This window comes from Ostrea edulis, chromosome 3 (assembly GCF_947568905.1).
Source record: "Ostrea edulis chromosome 3, xbOstEdul1.1, whole genome shotgun sequence".
Classification (NCBI taxonomy): domain Eukaryota; kingdom Metazoa; phylum Mollusca; class Bivalvia; order Ostreida; family Ostreidae; genus Ostrea; species Ostrea edulis.
This window is the reverse complement of record NC_079166.1, coordinates 92,825,999-92,846,755: the sequence shown is the minus strand read 5'-3', so window position 1 is coordinate 92,846,755 and position 20,757 is coordinate 92,825,999. Positions and strand designations below refer to the sequence as shown.

Here is a 20,757-nt window from a genome sequence, read left to right as displayed (position 1 = left end):
TGCTATCTATTTCCCTTTGTGGGATCTTCATTACTTTATAGTTTTTTACTTTTTCTTTTCTTCCCAGGTAGACATCTTTATTGTTTCATTGGTAGAAGCTATGTCAGTACAGTTAAAGACAGGGGAGGGGGAAAGGGGACATGGGTTCAATTCATTCCCTTCCCCCAGAGCACAGTAGAAAATGCATACAGTTTAGTCTAGTCAATCTAGCTCAAAAATGAGCAAAACCTCAAACTAATTGCAACAGAAATGAAATTTTGATTATTCATGCAAGAAAACACATGCAAACAACATATCAAAAATCGGCTTTTGTATTTCCATGGGGAAATTGGAATTTTGGGGTAAAAGGATGTGCTTTTTCATGAAAATCGCTAAAAACTGGAAATTGAAGAAAATGTCCATTTTATGTAACATACAGTAAAAATAAGTTTCATATCTCAAATTTCAACCTGGAAATGTTCGATTAATTTTTTTACAGCAGAATATATTCTTTCCTTGACTGTAATTTTTGGGTAAAATCTCGCTTTTTTGAATATAATTGTTAAAGATGGAAATTTTGTCATACATTTGAGTCTAACAATAAAAAATTGAAGTTAGGATTTATTTTAAAAACTGCTCAACAAGTAAGATATATAGATTATTGGCAATATATATGAAAAATACCATTTTAGGTAGGAAAACCTACCTTTTTCTAAAACAAAAATAGTGAAAAAATAGAAATGATAGGAAATGACTGTTTTATAGAAGAGATGACATTGATCTTATAAATTTAAGAATAAAACGTCCAAATACAAAACTAAACTTTTCTGCACCAAAATTTATTTTCCCTTGCCGAATTTTGGGCTGAAATCTTCATTTTCCAACAAAATTCGTTAAAAACTGGATTTTGGAAGAAAATACTTTTTTCTGTCCATTAGGCATATATGAGTTACCACATGAAGATTTATACATTAAAATAAACTGTTAACACAAAACAAGTGCCCATTCAAAAATGGTCTGTAAAAGATGACCTACATTTTTGCAGTTACTCCCCTTACATCGGAAGTTGGAGGCGCGCTTACCATTCCGGTCCTATGTTTCACATAAATACATGTAGTATTTTAAAACAAACAGTGTATAGGAAAGCTTATGTTACCAAATTCTTTATTAAGCTGAGTTTTAACAGTTTGTACTACATCTATGACGAAACAAGGTTCAGTTTCTTCGATTTTATAAAGAAATCTTTAATACGTCACTTCGTCAAGTTCTAGAGTTTGGGAAAGAGGGGGGAGGGGGTTATAGCCGTATTTGATGTTTAGTTCTATCCAAATTATTGTGCAATTAATACCGAGAATTTCCGGAGTAATCTGTTTTAAAAACAATGGACACATAGAATTAAAAGCAAAATGAATCAGACACGCAGCATCGTAAAGAAGGGGGGATGTGAAGATAATTTCACAATATTGCCTGAAAATTGACAAGTAAATTTTAATCCAAAGTTATAAAAATCCTTGATGGTGGTGGTGGTGGTGGTGGTGGGGGGGGGGGGGGGGGGGGCTAATGTTGTTCTCTCAGTTCAATTTTACACTTCCACTGTGTACAGTTCACGACAATGCTGTTTTTAAAAAAAAAAAAAAGGAGGGAGGGAGGGCAACCAATCTGTCTAAAAATCGACCTCTGTACGTAAAAATTTATCAACTTTGCATGTAATGATAAAAGGTGTAGAGCCATTATTGCTACGTGCCTGATAATTATATAAGTGATCATTTGAGTAATTGCAGTAGAGTTCAGTCCATGTTTTTACAAGTACAACGGCTAGTGTCACAATTTGCCTTGCATTTACAGCGAAAAACGTTCAAAAGTTTATCTGGCGCGACTTGTAATTTAGTTTTAACGGATACAAGAATTGCTGAAAGCAGTGATAAGCCCCAATTCGAAGGATCCAAATTAATCATTTCTTTAGTCCACTCTATGACTTAACAAATTCTTGCAGTGCTCCTTTTCTGCAGCTGTAGTCAGTAGTTAGTGGCAATGACTGAACTTATAAAAATGATATTGTGTTAGACAATTCTTCACAAAGCAAATATCCTATAAGTGTCTCTATGGTATTTCATCGTACAAAGTCGATATGACATCGACACCAGAATATATCTTTTTCTCTATGAAATCCTCATATAGGAAGGTGAAGATAACGAACAGTGATCCATCTCGTAACTCCTATAAGCAATACAAAATAGAGAGGTGGGCAAACACGGACCCCTGGATATACCAGAAGTGGGATCAGGTGCCTATGGGCTATAAGGAGTAAGCACCCCCTGTTGACCGGTTACACCTGCCGTGAACTATATATCTTAATAAGGCAAACGGAGTTACCTTTATTCAATATCATTTTGCCGAAAACGGCCACCTAACAATCTATATGAAACAAGTCAGACAGATCTGACCCAATGATAGGTTGTATTGGCAAAGTAGATTGTTATAACGACCATATGCGGAATGCTGACTTTAAACGAAACAGTTGAAACCCCTTCACCATCAACTTGTTTGTCAGTAGCCTGCCTCCATTTAAAAACTAATCATATACAGAATTTTTTCGCGATTTGTCTACATTTTGACTATACAGGACCTGTTCCGATGCCGAACAGTCTTGACGTTGTGTCGCATCCTGTGAATGCATGTAGAAAGGGCAAGGATTGACAAACTTCGTTTCCTAAAAAGACGTCTGGTTTTAACGATAATCTTTACTTAGGGGCAAGATCAAAAATTCAATGTCTCACAAAAAACTAAGTTCACATAGTTTTCACCAAGAACCCTCCCCCCTTTAAAACTTAATATGACAAATGTTGAAACTAATCGAATAACAAGAAAAGAAACGTACGATTATAAATAACACTCTGTATACCTTTTCTACTGTTTATTCACAAATGAAAGTGTACATTAAATCTATTAAATGTTCATTAATATGTTTTAAATATTATGTGGTATTCAACAGTCGCTTGTCTTTTTCCCTTTTCCACTAAAGTGTAATCGATGTCGGATGACAGAAATTTGCGTGAGTTTTTATTCCCCTCCCCCTAACTAATTGAATTTAAATTTTCATCCGACATTGATTTCGTTCCTTAGGGCAGTTATGTTTATTTCAGAGTTCGTTGCTATTTCTGTGTTTTATATATAGACATTTCAAACACAATGTGCATTTTGTATGATCCTCTAAAATTTACGATAAATAACTGTATCCCATTTCCATTCTCAATGATCGTGTGCCAGCGTGGCGAGAATTCCATCGTCATCGAAAACAAGTTTTGTCTTGAATAGATGGCCGGGCGGTCTAGCGCGCTGTTCGCATGCTGCTACGAGATGTGGTTCCGCAGGTCGTGAGCCCAAGACTAATTAGAAAGAGTAACTACTCGATTTTCCATCAAATCATGATATTATGCGCAAGTGCTTACTTACATTGATTTTTATTATTTATATTATCAATGTTTTATTATCATTATTATTACCCATGAATGACTCCCCAAACCTGAATTTGAAAAAGAAAAGCAAATATACTTTACTTACTTAGTTTTATAAAAGTTTTTAATACAAAACGCTTGCTCAGATGATGAAGATACAAAATAACTGAAATTTTTAACCCGAATGGCTTTCCATACTTTCTTTTTTAACAACCGTAATTCCCCCTTGTAAATTGACACTGATTCTTTAAGATTTCATTTATAATTGATTATTCATAACTTCTAAAGTAAATATTGTGTTTTATAATTAAAATTAATTCAGTAGAAGGTCAAACAAAATATTTTGAAGCTTTATTCGCGAAAGTTCCCCGGGAATGGAAGTCGGCAAAGAATATGAGATGCTGAGCAATATTGTATGTATATAGAAAGTCTTAAAATCACCTTTTTAATACAACTGTTTAGCTGTTTAATCGCGTTTTTATTACATGCACTTTAGATCGTCATGTATAACTTTATTCCGATGACTGTCACAGTTAAGTTACTTCCCTTTACGTGTACGGCGTGCCGTAAACACCACAAAATATCGATGATTTACTAAAACATTTAAGTCTCAATTTTAAATATTTCCCATTGTCCGCTTTTGTCCGATTTTTTGTATGTTGTTAATCACGCTTTTGTTTATTAAATTCCGTCGAGTTTGTTTCTGTTGCAATTACTTTGAGGTGATTTGCTAGATTGACTAGACTAGTTAAACTTCAGTATCTTGAACACCGATATCTTGAATTCTATGGAAATAATAATGGAAGTCCTGACTGCATTTTCTTTATGTACTTTAACCTCAACATCTTGAATCCCCTGATATTTTGAAGTTCTGGTGGTTTTTTTTCTCGCCCTATCAAGTCTGAAATATTGCGATTTGACTACATGTATACATAGCACTTCAGTTGTAAAATGTGAAGTTTTTAATCCCTCATATACGTTATACCTCTAGAAAAACTTCATGGAGCAGACCAAGCTCCTCTTAGAATTTGTCTTATTTGATCTACACTTTATGAAAAGTGAAGATAACTAACAGTGATCAATCTCATACAAGTAACTCCTATAAAGGTGAAGATAATGAACAGTAATCAATCTCATAACTCCTATCAAGGTGAATATAACGAAAAGTTATCAATCTCAGATATGTAGCTGAACTCAACCTAACAGTCGAACCATTATATTGGTGTTGATAAGATTTTATATGATTTTACAAAAGTTTTGAATGACTTTTACACATTAGAATTTCCACTATGCCTAGAAGCTGTGATGTAAATTTGAACTTGTCTGGCCTAGTGGTTCTTGAGAAAAAGATTTTTAAATGACACACCATATTTTTGTAATTATCTCTCCTTTGAAAGGAGCATGACCCTTCATGTGAGTAAACTTTAATCCCCTTCATCCATGGGTGATTTCTGCTATGTTTAATTGATATTGGCCTATTGGTTTTGGAAAATTTTTATTAAAATTTGTCAATGTATTTTTGCTATTTTGCTAATATATCCCCTTAGAAAGGTTGTTGCCCCTTGTTTGAACAAAGGAGGATTTGTGTCAATTTAGTTGGTTGAAATTGGTCAAGTGGTTTAGAAGAAGAAGATGACAATGTGAATAATTTACGACAACAACAACAACAACTGCAGAAAACGGAAAGTTTTGATCAGAAAAGCTCACTTGAGCCTTCCTCTCAGGACTAATGTGAGCTAAAGTCTGACAAAGCCTTGCCTTCACTATCGTCAGACAGACAGACTAAAAATAAATCAGAAAAAACTTGCATTCACTACTGTCAGACAGACAGACAGATATAAATTACTCAGAAAAACTTGCCTTCACTACTGTCAGACAGATAGACATATAAATTACTCAGAAAAACTTGCCTTCACTACTGTCAGACAGACAGATATAAATTAATCAGAAAAAACTTACCTTCACTACTGCTACTATTTCCTCTTTTGATGACAATTTCTTTGCGGCTTGGTAGATAAGGGCATCAGGGACAGAAATGATATTCTGGTTTCCAATAGTTATCACTGGATCTGAGCTCCAAAAGTTTTCATGTTCTCTGAAAAATAAACAAGAGGCCCATGGGCCACATCACTCACCTGAGTCACCTTGGCCCATATCTAAAGACTTTCCATATATATTTGCATGTAAAACCTTAGTCCCTATTATGGCCCAAACTACCCTTTGCAAACTTGAATCTACACTATGTCAGAAAGCTTTCATGTAAATGTCAACTTCTTTGGCCCAATGGTTCTTGAGAAGAAGATTTTTAAAGCTTTTTCCTATATTTGTATGTAAAAATTTGACCCCCCCACTTGTGGCCCCATCCTACCCCCCCAGGGGCCATGATTTGAACAAACTTGAATCAGCACTATGTCAGAAAGTTTTCTTGTAAATATCAGCTTTTCTGACTCTGTGGTTATTGAGAAAAAGATTTTAACTATATATTTGTATGTAAAACTTTGATCCCCCCTTGTGGCCCCATCCTACCCCTGGGGGCCATGATTTGAACAAACTTGAATCTGCACAATGTCAGAAGGTTTTCATGTAAATATAAGCTTTTCTGGCTCAGTGGTTCTTGAGAAGATTTTTAAAGATTTTTCCTATATATTTGTATGTAAAACTTTAATCCCCTATTGTGGCCCCATCCAACCCCAGGGGCCCATGATTTGAACAAACTTGAATGTGCAATATGTCAGGAAGCTTTCAGGTAAATTTCAGCTCTTCTGGCCCAGTGGTTCTTGAGAAGAAGATTTTTAAATGAACCCACCGTATTTTTGCATTTTTGTGATTATCCCCCCTTTGAAAGGGACATGGCCCTTCATTTGAACAAACTTGAAAGCCCTTCACCCAAGGATACTTTTGGCCATGTTTGGTTGAAATTGGCCCAGTGGTTCTGGAGAAGAAGTCGAAAATGTGAAAAGTTTAACAGACAGACAAACAGACAGACAGACGACGGACAAAAAGCGATCAGAAAAGCTCACTTGAACCTTCGGTTCAGGTGAGCTAAAACTGACAAGAATCACACAAAGTTCCTAAGGTGAGACGAATCATTAACAATTCATAATTATTGTGTTCAATTAGTAAATTGTTAAATTTTGTCTTTTATTACAGCATTACATTTAAAGCAAATCCTACCACAGCATGGTTTTGTTTCATATCCCTACACGATCTAAATCAAAATTAGACCATTTGATCCACTCAATCTTTGTGTAGCAATAGTAGGTGGCCGGATCAAAGGATCTAATTTCAACTAAATTGTTCACTACATCAAGGCCTATACATCTTTTGACACTATATCGCAAGACGGTGATTGAAATGTTATGCGAAATTACTTGTGTTAAATGAAATGTTTGTATATATAAGAAGCTCGGTAGATAAGGTATCAGGTTGCAGATTCGCAGATCCCGAGTTCAAATCATACAGTGTCTTTTGTGTCATTTACTGAAAAAAAATTGAAAATCATATCTTTCTCTCCAAAATTGCATATTTTTGGGTCTTTTTGACAAATGCACTGACTACATATCTTCATCTCTATCATGATTAAACCATTTTGTGCTGATTTAATAAACTTTTTTTTTAATTCCGCTCGCGCCAGTAAGTGAGAAAGTTTCCCAGTTTACTTTCAGAAAGTCGGTGGTCTCTTCCCTGACCGTACATTGTATCTGGGTTCTCTCTTCCACCAACAAAATACTGGGCGCCACTATTTAACTGAAAAATTGTTGAATGTGGCGAAACACATTAAAAAAAATTAAAAACATAAACTCTTCCTAGGTGTAATGAGCCACCTTAAAATAGAATTAAATTTATTTCTGACCATATTGAATCTTGTGATGTATGTTAAAAATATTTCTGTTGATTCAGAATCATTCCCTGGATGTCCATATGTTACAGCACAGACATCACCCTGCTCAGCTTAATCTAGTTACATGTAGGAAACCCTGCTCAGCTTACTCTATTTAGGAATACCTGCTCAGTTTACTCTATTTAGGAATACCTGCTCAGCTTACTCTATTTAGGAATCCCCGCAAAGCTTACGCTATTTAAAACTCCCTGCTCTGTTTACTCTATTTAGGAATCCCCACTCAGCTTACTCTAGTAAGGAATACCTGCTCAGCTTACACCATTTAGGAATCCCTGCTCAGCCAACACTATTCAGGAATCCCTGCTCAGTTAACACTATTCAGGAATCCCTGCTTAGCTTACCCTAATAAGGAATACCTGCTCAGCTTACGCTATTTGGAACTTGCCTTACTTTATTTAGGAATACCCGCTCTGCTTATGTTATGTAGTATTCCTGCTCAGCTTACGCTATTTAGAACTCCCTGCTTGGCTTACTCTATTTAGGAATGCCTGTTATGTTTACGAGAATAAGTAATCCCTGTTCAGCTTACGCTATTTAGAACTCCCTGATTGGATTACATAGGAATACCTGCTCTGCTTACTCTATCCAGGAATCCTTCCTCAGCTTATCCATTCAGGAATCCCTGTTCACCTTACTCTAGTTAGAAATACTTGCTCAGCTTATGCTTTTTAGTAATCCCTGCTCAGCTTACGCTATTTAGAACTCCCTGCTTGACTTACGATATTTAGCAATACCTGTTCTGCTTACGCCATTTAAGAATACCTTATCAGCTTAACCTATTTAGGATCCCTGCTCAACCAACTGTATTTAAGAATCCCTGTTCAGCTTATTCTAGTTTGGAATCCCTGCTCAGCTTACTCTAGTCAGGAATCCCTGTTTAGCTAACTCTATTTATGAATCCTTGCTCAGCTTACTCTATATAGGAATACCTGCTCAGCTTACTCTATTTAGGAATACCTGCTCAGCTTTGTCTATTTAGGAATACCTGCTCAGCTTACGCTATTTAGGAATACCTGCTCAGCTTTGTCTATTTAGGAATACCTGCTCAGCTTACGCTATTTAGGATTCCCTGCTTGGCCTACGCTTTTTGGGAATAATTGCTCTTCTTATGCTATTTAGCTATTTAGCATCCCTACTCAGCTTACGCTATTTAGAACTCCCTGCTTGGCTTACTCTATTTAGGAATCCCGTCTCAGCTTACTCTGTTTAGGACTCCCTACTCAGCTTATGCTATTTAGGAATCCCTGCTCAACTTACTCTATTTAGGAATCCATTTCTTGGCTTACTCTAGTAGAGGAATCCTTGCTCAGCTTCCTCTAGTTAGGAATCCCTGCTCAGCTTATTCTAGTTAGGAATCCCTGCTCAGCTTACTCTATATAGGAATCCCTTCTCAGTTTACCCTATTTAGGAATACCTGCTCAGCTTACGCTATTTAGGAATCCCTGCTCAGCTTACTCTATTTTAGAATTTCGGCTCAGCTTATTCTAGTTAGGAATCTCTGCTCAGCTTACATTATTCAGGAATCTCTACTCAGCTTACACTATTCAGGAATCCATGCTCAGCTTACTCTATTTAGGAATCCCTGCTCAGCTTACTCTAGTTAGGAAACCCTGCTCAGCTTACGCTATTTAGTAATCCCTGCTCAGCCTACGTTATTTATAACTCCCTGTTTGGCTCAAGGCTCACTCTGTTTAGGAATCTCTGTTCAGCTTACTCTAGTTAGGAATACCTGTACAGCTTATATTATTGAGGAATTTCTGCTCAGTTTATTCTATTAGGGATTTGTGCTCATCTTACGCTATTTAGGAATCCCTGCTCAATTTACTCTATTTAAGAATCGCTGCTTAGCGTACTCTAGTTTGGTATCATTGCTAAGCATACTCTATTTAGGTAACCCTGTTCAGCTTATTATAGTAGGAATCCCTGCTCAGTTTACTCAATTTAGGAATTTCTGCTCAGCTTACTCTATTTAGGAATCCCGTGGGGATCCGGGTCGAAATAGGTCCTCAGTACCCCTTGCTTGTCATAAGATGAGAGTAAATGGGGAAGTCCTTCTGATGAGACTACAAAAAACCAAAACCGCATGTCACAGCAGATGTGGCATGATAAAGATCCCTCCCTGATCCAAGGCTGTAAGTGCCGAGCATCAGGTCTAAATTTTACAGCCCTTCACTGGCAATGATGACGTTTCCATATGAGTGAAAAATTCTCAAGATTGGGCCATCAAACAATATATACAATTAACCAATCGAATCATTAGAGGCCCTAATGACCCCATCTACATCAGCAAATTGAATTACCAGTGTGTATCTAAGGATGCTGAAACAATTCACGGCATTATTCATTTCAATTCAACCGCTTAGTTTTATTTCTTTTGCAAGTTTTGGTTTGGTTCACTCCTTAATTAAGATATTACATTAAACAAGAGACCCAAGGGCCATAACGCTCACCTGAGTCACCCTGGCTCATATTTAAAAATGTTCCCTATATATTTGTATCCAAAACTTTGATCCCCACTTGTGACCCCATCCAAACCCTGGAAGCCATGATTTTAACAAACTCAAACCTGAAATATGTCAGAAATCTTTCAGGTAAATATCAGCTTTTCTGACTCAGTGTTTCTTCATAAGAAGATTTTTAAAGATTTTCCTTATATATTAGTATGTAAAACTTTGATCCCCTCTTTTGGCCCCATCCAACCCCCAGGGGCCATGATTTGAACAAATTTGAATCTGCATTATGTCAGGAAGCTTTCATGTAAATCTCAGCTTTTCTGGCTCAGTGGTTCTTGTGAAGAAGATTTTTAAAGATTTTTCCTATATTTTACATGTAAAACTTTGATTCCCTATGGTGGCCCCATCCAACCCCCGGGGGCCATGATTTGAACAAACTTGAATCTGCATTATGTCAGGAAGTTTTCATGTAAATATCAGCTTTTCTGGCTCAGTGGTTCTTGAGAAGAAGATTTTTAAAGAGTTATCCTATATATTAGTATGTAAAACTTTGATCCCCTATTGCGGCCCCATCCAACACCAGGGGGCCATGATTTGAACAAACTTGAATCTGCACTATGTCAGGAAGCTTTCATGTAAATTTCAGCTTTTCTGGTCCAGTGGTTCTTGAGAAGATTTTTAAATGACGCATCCACCCTATTTTTGCATTGTTGTGATTATCTCCCCTTTGAAACTTTCAAAGGGACATGCCCCTTCATTTGAACAAACTTGAAAGCCCTTCACCTTTACCCAAGAATGCTTTGTGTAAATTTGGTTGAAATTGGCCCAGTAATTCTTGAGAAGAAGTCAAAAATGTGAAAAGTTTACGACACCGACGACAGACAATGGACAAATTTTGATTTGAAAAGCTCACTTGAGCTTTGGCTCAGGTGAGCTAAAACGATCAAATTTGCATTGTTCACAACAGGATTAGTGGAAACTATATATTGGATTTGGCTAATTTAAAACTGTTAATATTGTACTGTTTTTTGCATCTCTAAAGCTAAATTCATTCTTAGAATAATTCAGTTATAGCTCAAGTATCACAATGCTTGCTGTATGGCTGGGGTATCAATTAGTTCTGTCCTACATTCATAAGGAAGAAAATAGAACATCTGGAATAGGGACATAAGGAAGAAAATAGAACATCTGGAATAGGGACATTATATGTTCCCACCTGCTGAGATAGTATTCACAAGAACACCAGACCATATAAACCATGCTGGACAAAGTATGTGCATGACATAGTATCATGTTAATTAGATAACAGGGCTTGAAGCTAACTTTTTATGTCACCAGTCCAACCGGACTGATGGGTATAACTTCAACCAGTCCACAGAAAAAATTACCAGTCCAACAGAGTTTTCCAGAAAAAACAAGAGGTACTGTGAGCAATGCTCACTAAGAATACCCCCCGCTTACCCCAATCTCCCAAAGGGTGTTGGTAATAGGTATAAACTACCTCTTTTCTGAGTGTAAAAAACAAATGGCATGACAAACCGAACCATATTGCTACTTCGATGTTCAGTGCGCTTGACCTTTGACCTTTTGACCCCAAAATCGATAGGGAACATCTTCATCCCATGGGTAGTCCATATGTATGATATGGTGACGGTAGGTGGAAAGGATAATGCCTCAGAGCCCGGAAACCATATTGCTACTTCGATGTCCAGTGCGCTTGACCTTTGACCTTTTGACCCCAAAATCGAAAGGGAACACCTTCATCCCATGGGTAGTTTATATATATGATATGGTGACGGTAGGTGGAAAGGATAATGCTTTAGAGCCCGAAAACCATTGCGTCTACAGACGGACGGATAGACAGATGGACAACCCGATTTCAGTATACCCCCCCCCCTCAACTTGTTGCGGGGGGTATAATTACCAGTCCAACAGAGTTTTCCAGAAATAATTAAATATATTTCGTTAATGTTATTAACTTAAAATGAAATTTAACTCAATATGCCTCAGACAATATTGTAACACTATTTAAATGTGGAATTTATATTTACGAATCAGATTCATCTGGTATCTACAGATTGAAGCATGCCAAATGTATAAAAATTAATAAGTATATTTTCCAAAATGATGCTTTAGAAAATTAACCAGTCCCATCAGACTGACTAAAACAAATGTTAGCCAGACTTTTAACCAGACACAGACTGATGGGCATACTGTATATGTTAACTTCGAGCCCTGGATAATATCTATGTAATCATGTATACTAGAAGCAACATGAGTTTAATTTTAGATGATGACTTACCTTATTTTTAAATCAAAGATCCTGATAAACAACATGAAGAGTTCTTGTTACATTCCTTCTGTCACGTCTGTGTTGTCACTTCTAACCATGTACAACAACTGCTCACAAAAATCTTGTAATCGACCATGGATACTGCAAAATACAAACATAGACGTTCATTCGTTTTGTAAACAGATGTGTAACAGGAAGGGAGGAAACACAACAGACCAGACCGGGATTCAAACCCAGGCCCCCTGAATCTATATCACAACAGACCGGGATTCAAACCCAGGCCCCCTGAATCTATATCACAACAGACCGGGATTCAAACCCAGGCCCCCTGAATCTATATCACAACAGACCGGGATTCAAACCCAGGCCCCCTGAATCTATATCACAACAGACCGGGATTCAAACCCAGGCCCCCTGAATCTATATCACAACAGACCGGGATTCAAACCCAGCCCCCTGAATCTATATCACAACAGACCGGGATTCAAACCCAGGCCCCCTGAATCTATATCACAACAGACCGGGATTCAAACCCAGGCCCCCTGAATCTATATCACAACAGACCGGGATTCAAACCCAGGCCCCCTGAATCTATATCACAACAGACCGGGATTCAAACCCAGGCCCCCTGAATCTCTATCACAACAGACCGGGATTCAAACCCAGGCCCCTGAATCTATATCACAACAGACCGGGATTCAAACCCAGGCCCCCTGAATCTATATCACAACAGACCGGGATTCAAACCCAGGCCCCCTGAATCTATATCACAACAGACCGGGATTCAAACCCAGCCCCCTGAATCTCTATCACAACAGACCGGGATTCAAACCCAGGCCCCCTGAATCTCTATCACAACAGACCGGGATTCAAACCCAGGCCCCCTGAATCTCTATCACAACAGACCGGGATTCAAACCCAGGCCCCCTGAATCTCTATCACAACAGACCGGGATTCAAACCCAGGCCCCCTGAATCTATATCACAACAGACCGGGATTCAAACCCAGGCCCCCTGAATCTATATCACAACAGACCGGGATTCAAACCCAGGCCCCCTGAATCTCTATCACAACAGACCGGGATTCAAACCCAGGCCCCCTGAATCTATATCACAACAGACCGGGATTCAAACCCAGGCCCCCTGAATCTATATCACAACAGACCGGGATTCAAACCCAGGCCCCCTGAATCTATATCACAACAGACCGGGATTCAAACCCAGGCCCCCTGAATCTATATCACAACAGACCGGGATTCAAACCCAGGCCCCCTGAATCTATATCACAACAGACCGGGATTCAAACCCAGGCCCCCTGAATCTATATCACAACAGACCGGGATTCAAACCCAGGCCCCCTGAATATATATCACAACAGACCGGGATTCAAACCCAGGCCCCCTGAATCTATATCACAACAGACCGGGATTCAAACCCAGGCCCCTGAATCTATATCACAACAGACCGGGATTCAAACCCAGGCCCCCTGAATCTATATCACAACAGACCGGGATTCAAACCCAGGCCCCCTGAATCTATATCACAACAGACCGGGATTCAAACCCAGGCCCCCTGAATCTATATCACAACAGACCGGGATTCAAACCCAGCCCCCTGAATCTATATCACAACAGACCGGGATTCAAACCCAGGCCCCCTGAATCTCTATCACAACAGACCGGGATTCAAACCCAGGCCCCCTGAATCTATATCACAACAGACCGGGATTCAAACCCAGGCCCCCTGAATCTATATCACAACAGACCGGGATTCAAACCCAGGCCCCCTGAATCTCTATCACAACAGACCGGGATTCAAACCCAGGCCCCCTGAATCTATATCACAACAGACTGGGATTCAAACCCAGGCCCCCTGAATCTATATCACAACAGACCGGGATTCAAACCCAGGCCCCCTGAATCTATATCACAACAGACCGGGATTCAAACCCAGGCCCCCTGAATCTATATCACAACAGACCGGGATTCAAACCCAGGCCCCCTGAATCTATATCACAACAGACCGGGATTCAAACCCAGGCCCCCTGAATCTATATCACAACAGACCGGGATTCAAACCCAGGCCCCCTGAATCTATATCACAACAGACCGGGATTCAAACCCAGGCCCCCTGAATCTATATCGAGTGAGCTATCTGGTGATCGAATCCGTCCGAGAACAAAACTATAAATTGATCAGCTCTATCTTCTAACATCCAAGTCAAAATTAGGGTAAGGTCAGTAGAAAATGAACAATCGCTTTTGCTGTAACCTTATCGTAAGAGTACACAAAGAAACATTCTGATTTTTATCATACGTACATCAACACACTGAACTTGAGGGGCTTATTTGTTTTGTTTTTTTACTATTGATTACTGTAAATTTCAGATGTACTGCTTTGACACATTTTATAATGATTCCTTGAATGATGTGTTTAAAACATTCTAGAGTAACAGCATAATCTAGGATTAGTCAGGGTTCTCAGAAAACATGGCAAGTTTTAGACCAGTCACCTGATCCACATAAAATGTCAAATATAAACCCCTATTTCGACCCTAAAGGTCAGAATGCATACAAACTTGAATCTTCTGTCTTGTAATACATGACCCCCATGCAGGGTTGGCAAAAAAGTGGTCAATATGAGTATTGACCGGGCCGGTGGTCAATACTGGTTAAAACTGGTCAATTGAAAATTATTTGGTCATTATATAGTTTGTGTTATTTATTTGAAATGTTTAAGTAACCATTATGGTAAATACTGTAATTCATAACATACACTATCAGATTATAATATACTTATAAGTCACAATATTAAATAAATAATGTACAAATGACTCTGTTGATTGGGGAAGATGTCAAAGTTTCTGTTCAAATTCCTTAGTTTAACAAGAACTACCTATAAGTATTGTTTTATCAATCTTCATTTTAACTGTTGAATAAACATTTGAGGGGGTGGGTTGGTGATGTTTTCATAACAATAACAGGCACACTGGTCATCTCTGGTCCCAGCCTATGCTTATTAACACCTGTCAACTCTGCTTTCTGTGCTCAGGTAATGTCCAGCTACCTTTTATTCTTAATCTGTCCAGGTACATGTATTCAGAAGTATGTCTCCAATCGTCAAGCTATGCTACAGAACTGTGACCCTCTGGTAGGTACTGAAGATATTGTGGTCAGTTTCAGCAAACCAAATATGTTAAACTTATGAAATTATATTTGATTATCTAATGAAAAATATTAATCAACAATTGAATGCAAAGACTTAAACTATCTTTAAGAAATGTACAAAAATAGGAAAATGGACAGTTTAAATCACAATTGACCAGTATTGACCACTTGGGGAGTATTGACCGGGACGGTTGAAACCACTGGTTAAAACCGAGGGCGGTTTTAACCGCCCAACCCTGCCCCCATGTCAAGTTCTTACAAAATACCAGTCCGGGGCTCTTGATTGGTCAATAAAATATCTTGAATCTTCAATTTGCTTGTATTAATCGTTTTGTTTGTATGATTCTTAGGCAGTTGTTTTTGTTTTGTTTCTTCAAAAGGTTTTTACTTTTTATAAATTGCAATATTAAAAGTTTGACTGTATCCCTAGCCCCAGAGTCATTATCTGACAGAGTTCACAAACTTGAATTTTAATATCTACATTAAATATGTATCTGTGCACAACACATACGTTTACCTTCCACAAGCATCTGCAATAAAATCTTTAATTGTTTCATTCTTTCCAACTATCTACAACTTTTTCCATTTTTTCATCCACTTTCCGAAAGCTGTTTCACGGAATGGTTTTCTAAGTTCAACAATCAATTCCTGAAGTTGTTGTTTAGGTACATTAAATATGGAATCAGCATCCATTGTAAACACATCCGTACATGCTTTTATACAGCAGTGGTACTTCGCATCTAGTTCAGGGTCCCGAGATCCGTAAATATCTGCAATAACTTCAGGTAGAGTGTGGGTGTCATTATTTCTCAAAAAATCCGTGTATCCACAAGTAAATACACATAAAGGTGACGTCACAGAGCCATCAACAGTCACATGAATCTGCGATAAATGTACCCCTATCCACTCACTCGTTTTCTGTGGCAGTTCACGGATCGCCGGGTCTGCAGGACTCACAGTTGAAGTTACATAGTCATTGTCATGTCTTCTTTCGGATTCGTTCGATAGTTTCGTCTTCTTTCTTGGAGATTCGCACGTGGTTTCATCCATATCAGCCGCACGCACGTGTATCTTGGGGTTAGCCTTAGTGATGCTCGTGTTATGACGTCCTGTGAGACTGCCGCTGGGTGACAAAACAGAATTCGTTGTTGGAACAGTCACATCGTTCTATCTCAGCGCTGTAACGTATATGCATTGTATATATCAAACTCTGAGATTATCCCTGTTTACCGCACACACTGATAACCACGTGTTTGCATACTCTTTAATAACATGTACTCGGCATTCTGAAATAAACTGATGTAGAGACAAGACGCATTCTGTTATACTGTACTACTTTACATGGTGTCAGAAGTAAAAGTACTAAGTGAAACTTCTGTATGTGTATCTCTGGATATTTGTCACCATGAGCAATCACGAAGATAATGCTGCTACTGCTCCCTCTATTCCTGTCTTTGTGAATCCAAACATTCCAATACCTGGAAAACTGGATCTTAAAGGAAACCTGTGCACGAACTGGAAAAAGTTCAAGCGGATTTGGAGCAATTATGAAACAGCGTCTACTCTCAAGGAAAAAGACAAGGAGGTGAGAACTGCTACCTTTCTTACTTGCATCGGAGCTGACGCTCTGGATATTTTTGATGGTCTTCAGTTTGACTCTGAAGATGACAAAAAAGACACAGACAAAGTTCTAGAAAAATTTGAATCCTTCTGCATTGGACAGACCAATGAAACTTATGAAAGGTACACTTTCTACAAACGAGACCAAGAAATCAATGAAAACATTGACACTTATGTGGCAATTCTCAGATCTCTAGCGAAAACCTGCAAATTTGATGCTCTAGAAAACGATATGATCCGAGACAGAATTGTACTTGGAATCCGTGACAATGGAACACGCAAAAAGCTACTGCAAGAAGCAAAACTGGACCTAAGAAAATGCGTTGACATATGCAGAGCAAACGAAAAGTCAACATCGCAACTTAAAACCATGGAGGAAGTTCACGCTGTCAAATTCAAAACCATGCGAAAAACTAAACCGCTGAGAACAACACAAGCGCACAGAAAAGATTTCAAACAAGTCCCAGAAACAAAAGTTCAAAAGGAATGTTTATATTGCGGTAAAGAGCACCTCTTCCGTAAGGAATTGTGTCCAGCATGGGGAAAACATGCAGGAAGTGCAATAAAATGAATCATTTTTCATCAAAATGTCTGCAGACAAAGCCGAAATCAAAACGGGAACATGTAAATCAAGTCAACCAGGAATCCAGTGACGAGGAATTCATCCTCATGATCGAAAATGTTAATGCCATTGAGAAAAAGATTTTTGCAGAAATCGAAATTGGAAATGATACAGTGAAATTCCAATTGGATTGCGGATCAACCGTAAACGTTCTACCCGAGAAAATTTACAAAGAAGTATGTAATGACCCCTATCTCAGGATGTTACAAAAGGCAGACATGACTCTGGTAATGTTTAACAAGTCGGAATGCCAACCCCTTGGAAAACGGCGAATAAGCGTCCGCAACCCCAAAAACAATAAAAAATACAACATAGAAATTGTTGTGGTCGAAGGAAATCTTAATCCTATTCTCGGAGCAAAGGCTGTACAAGGAATGAAAATGATAACTGTCAACACAGAAAACATAGCAGCCATTGAGTCAGCCTCCCAAAGCAACTTCATCATTGAAAAATACAGTGACGTATTTAATGGCCTGGATAAACTGGATGGAAAATTACACCTCGATGTTGACAAATCAGTTACGCCAGTAAAACTACCAACAAGAAAAGTCCCGATTGCAATGAAGGCACCGTTAAAATCTGAAATCGACAGACTGTCAGATTTAGGCGTTTTGGCTCCAGTAACAGAACCGACTGACTGGATATCGTCATTGGTGGCTGTACGGAAGCCCAGTGGGAAAATGCGTCTGTGTATAGATCCCAAACCTCTGAACAAAGCGCTAAAGAGAAATCACTATGCAACACCAACTATAGATGATATTTTGCCAGAACTAAGCCAAGCCAGAATTTTTTCTGTAGTAGACTGCAAGGATGGCTTTTGGCATATTACTCTCGATGATGAGAGTAGTTTTCTCACAACATTCGGAACCCCTTGGGGTAGATATCGATGGCTCCGCATGCCATTCGGTATTAAACCAGCAAGCGAAGAATTCCAGCGGAGAATGGATGAAGCTCTATCTGGTATACATGGAATCAAAGCGATTCATGACGACATAGTCGTATACGGTTGTGGAAACTCGGATGACGAGGCCATACGTGATCACGACAAAAAATTATCTACCTTGCTAGAGAGATGCAGGGAGAAAGGGATAAAAATCAACAAAGACAAAATGAAACTAAAATTGCGATCCGTGTCATATTTAGGACACATTATCTCAAGCGATGGACTCAAAGTTGACCCCTTAAAAATCAAGGCAATCACTGAAATGCCAAGACCTAAATGCAAAGCAGACATACAACGTTTACTAGGAATGGTAAATTTTGTCCAGAAATTCGCGCCAAATCTCTCGGAGATAACAGCACCCCTCAGAGACCTACTAAAAGCAGAATCGGAATTTGTGTGGGACAATGCTGTACATGGCAAAACATTTGACGAATTGAAAAAACTACTATCTACGAGTCCTATACTTCGTTTCTTTGATCCTAACCTACCGACGACGGTACAGTGTGACGCATCTGAACGCGGACTAGGAGCCTGTCTCATACAAAATGAGCAACCCGTTGCATATGCATCCCGTGCATTAACGCCTACCGAAGTCAACTACGCACAGATTGAAAAGGAACTACTCGCTGTTCTCTTTGCCATGGAACGCTTTGAGCATTACACACTTGGACGGAAAGTAAAAGTGGAATCAGACCACAAACCACTAGAAATCATCAGCAAGAAAAGTTTAGTTTCCGCTCCTAAACGTCTTCAACGAATGCTCTTGCGTCTTCAGAAGCTTGATTACGAGATCACATACAAACGAGGTCTTGAAATGTATCTTGCTGATACACTGAGTCGAGCCTATCTGCCAACTGTACAGATACAAAGACATGATTCTGAAGACAGAGTACTCGCCATTACCGACCGTGCAAAATCTGAAAAAGATGCAGAGTCCGTTACAATGAGTGAATACGTCACCATCTCGTCCGAAACTCTAAAGAAAATCAAATCTGCAAACTCGCGTGATGAAACAATGCAAAAGCTGTACAAAACAATCAAAGATGGTTGGACGGAGCAAGATGAACTGACACCCGATATACAGATCTTCTACACATTCAGAGACGAATTGACTTCACAGGATGGTTTAATTTTCAAAGGAGACCGCATTGTTATTCCACCTACATTGAAAGGTGAAATTCTTCAAAAGGTACACTCCAGCCACATTGGTATTCAAGGATGTTACCGTAGAACCAAAGAATCACTATATTGGCCAAACATGATGAAAGATATCGAATCTTTTATCAAGGAATATCCAGTCTGCGCTACCATACAGGGTGAACAAGGCAAAGAAACTCTCATTTCGCATGAAATTCCCGATAGACCATGGCAGAAAATTGGAACTGACCTCTTTCAATTTGATGACAAACAATATCTCATCACTGTTGATTACTATTCCGATTTTTTTGAAATTGATCGTCTACATGATAAAAAATCAAAGGAAGTCATCACCAAACTCAAGGCACAAATGGCCAGACACGGAATTCCTGAAATTTTGATTTCAGACAACGGCCCGCCTTACAATAGCAAGGAATTTGCTTATTTCTCAGAGAACTATGAGTTCAAGCATACTACGTCATCGCCATTGTACCCAAAATCTAATGGGAAAGTTGAAAATGCAGTTAGAATTGCAAAAAACCTAATGAAGAAATGCCAATTAGATAAAAGCGATCCTTTCCTCGCTCTATTAGATTGGAGAAATACTCCCTCTGAAAATATTGGAACTTCTGCAGTTCAACGACTAATGGCACGCCGTACAAGAACTCTGCTACCAATCAAAACCGAACTTTTGAAACCAGCCCTAACCCCAAATGTCAAAGAGCGATTGAGAGAACGGAAACATAGATCAGCATTTTACTACAATCGCACAGCGAAAGACCTACCAGAGATTAAAAGTGGGGAAACCGTGAGAATTCGACCTTTTGGACATGAAAAAAATTGGACGAAGGCAAAGGTCAACGAAAAAGTAAACATCCGCTCGTATCAAGTGATCACGGAGGATGGTCGCCTCTATCGACGAAACAGAAAACATTTGCGTTGCACAAATAAGCCATTTGTCGAAAATAACGAGGTAGTGACAGATAAGACCGTTAGCACAGCCGAAAACACACCACCATCAGCAGATAAGACTACAATTGAAAATCATAAACCACCGTCAGCACATAAGACCAATTATGCTCTGACTTCGACCAAGAAATCTACCAGAGAAATTAAATTGCCGAAACGATACGAGGACTTCAAAATGTATAAGTGATTATATAAAGTGATGAGGCATAATAATCCTCAT

The 20,757-nt window shown here is 38.8% G+C and overlaps 2 protein-coding genes across 7 annotated transcripts in view; one reads left to right on the top strand and one right to left on the bottom strand.

The window, feature by feature from the left end:
* The window catches only part of LOC130046534 (uncharacterized), a 28,998-nt gene extending 12,573 nt beyond the window's left edge, over positions 1-16,425 (bottom strand). For 2 of the 6 annotated variants that reach the window (XR_008801446.1, XM_056159443.1), the window contains exons 1-3: positions 15,764-16,425; positions 12,091-12,222; positions 5,394-5,529 (exon numbers count right to left, since the gene is read on the bottom strand). Coding sequence is in view for 2 of the 6 variants with exons in the window: in XM_056159443.1 (XP_056015418.1) it covers positions 5,394-5,529; positions 12,091-12,125 (171 nt within the window). In the remaining 4 variants the exon portion in view is untranslated. Of the gene's footprint in view, positions 1-5,393; positions 7,816-8,508; positions 8,617-9,299; positions 9,620-12,090; positions 12,223-15,763 lie in introns of those variants that run through there. The other 4 variants (XM_056159442.1, XR_008801447.1, XR_007369245.2 and 1 more) reach the window with 4 other exon arrangements.
* Positions 16,426-17,433: 1,008 nt separating this feature from the next.
* On the top strand, positions 17,434-20,724 carry LOC130053688 (uncharacterized protein K02A2.6-like). The gene has a single exon (XM_056161089.1). It carries the CDS (start codon positions 17,434-17,436, stop codon positions 20,722-20,724), a length of 3,291 nt encoding a protein of 1,096 aa, XP_056017064.1.
* Positions 20,725-20,757: the final 33 nt, after the last annotated feature.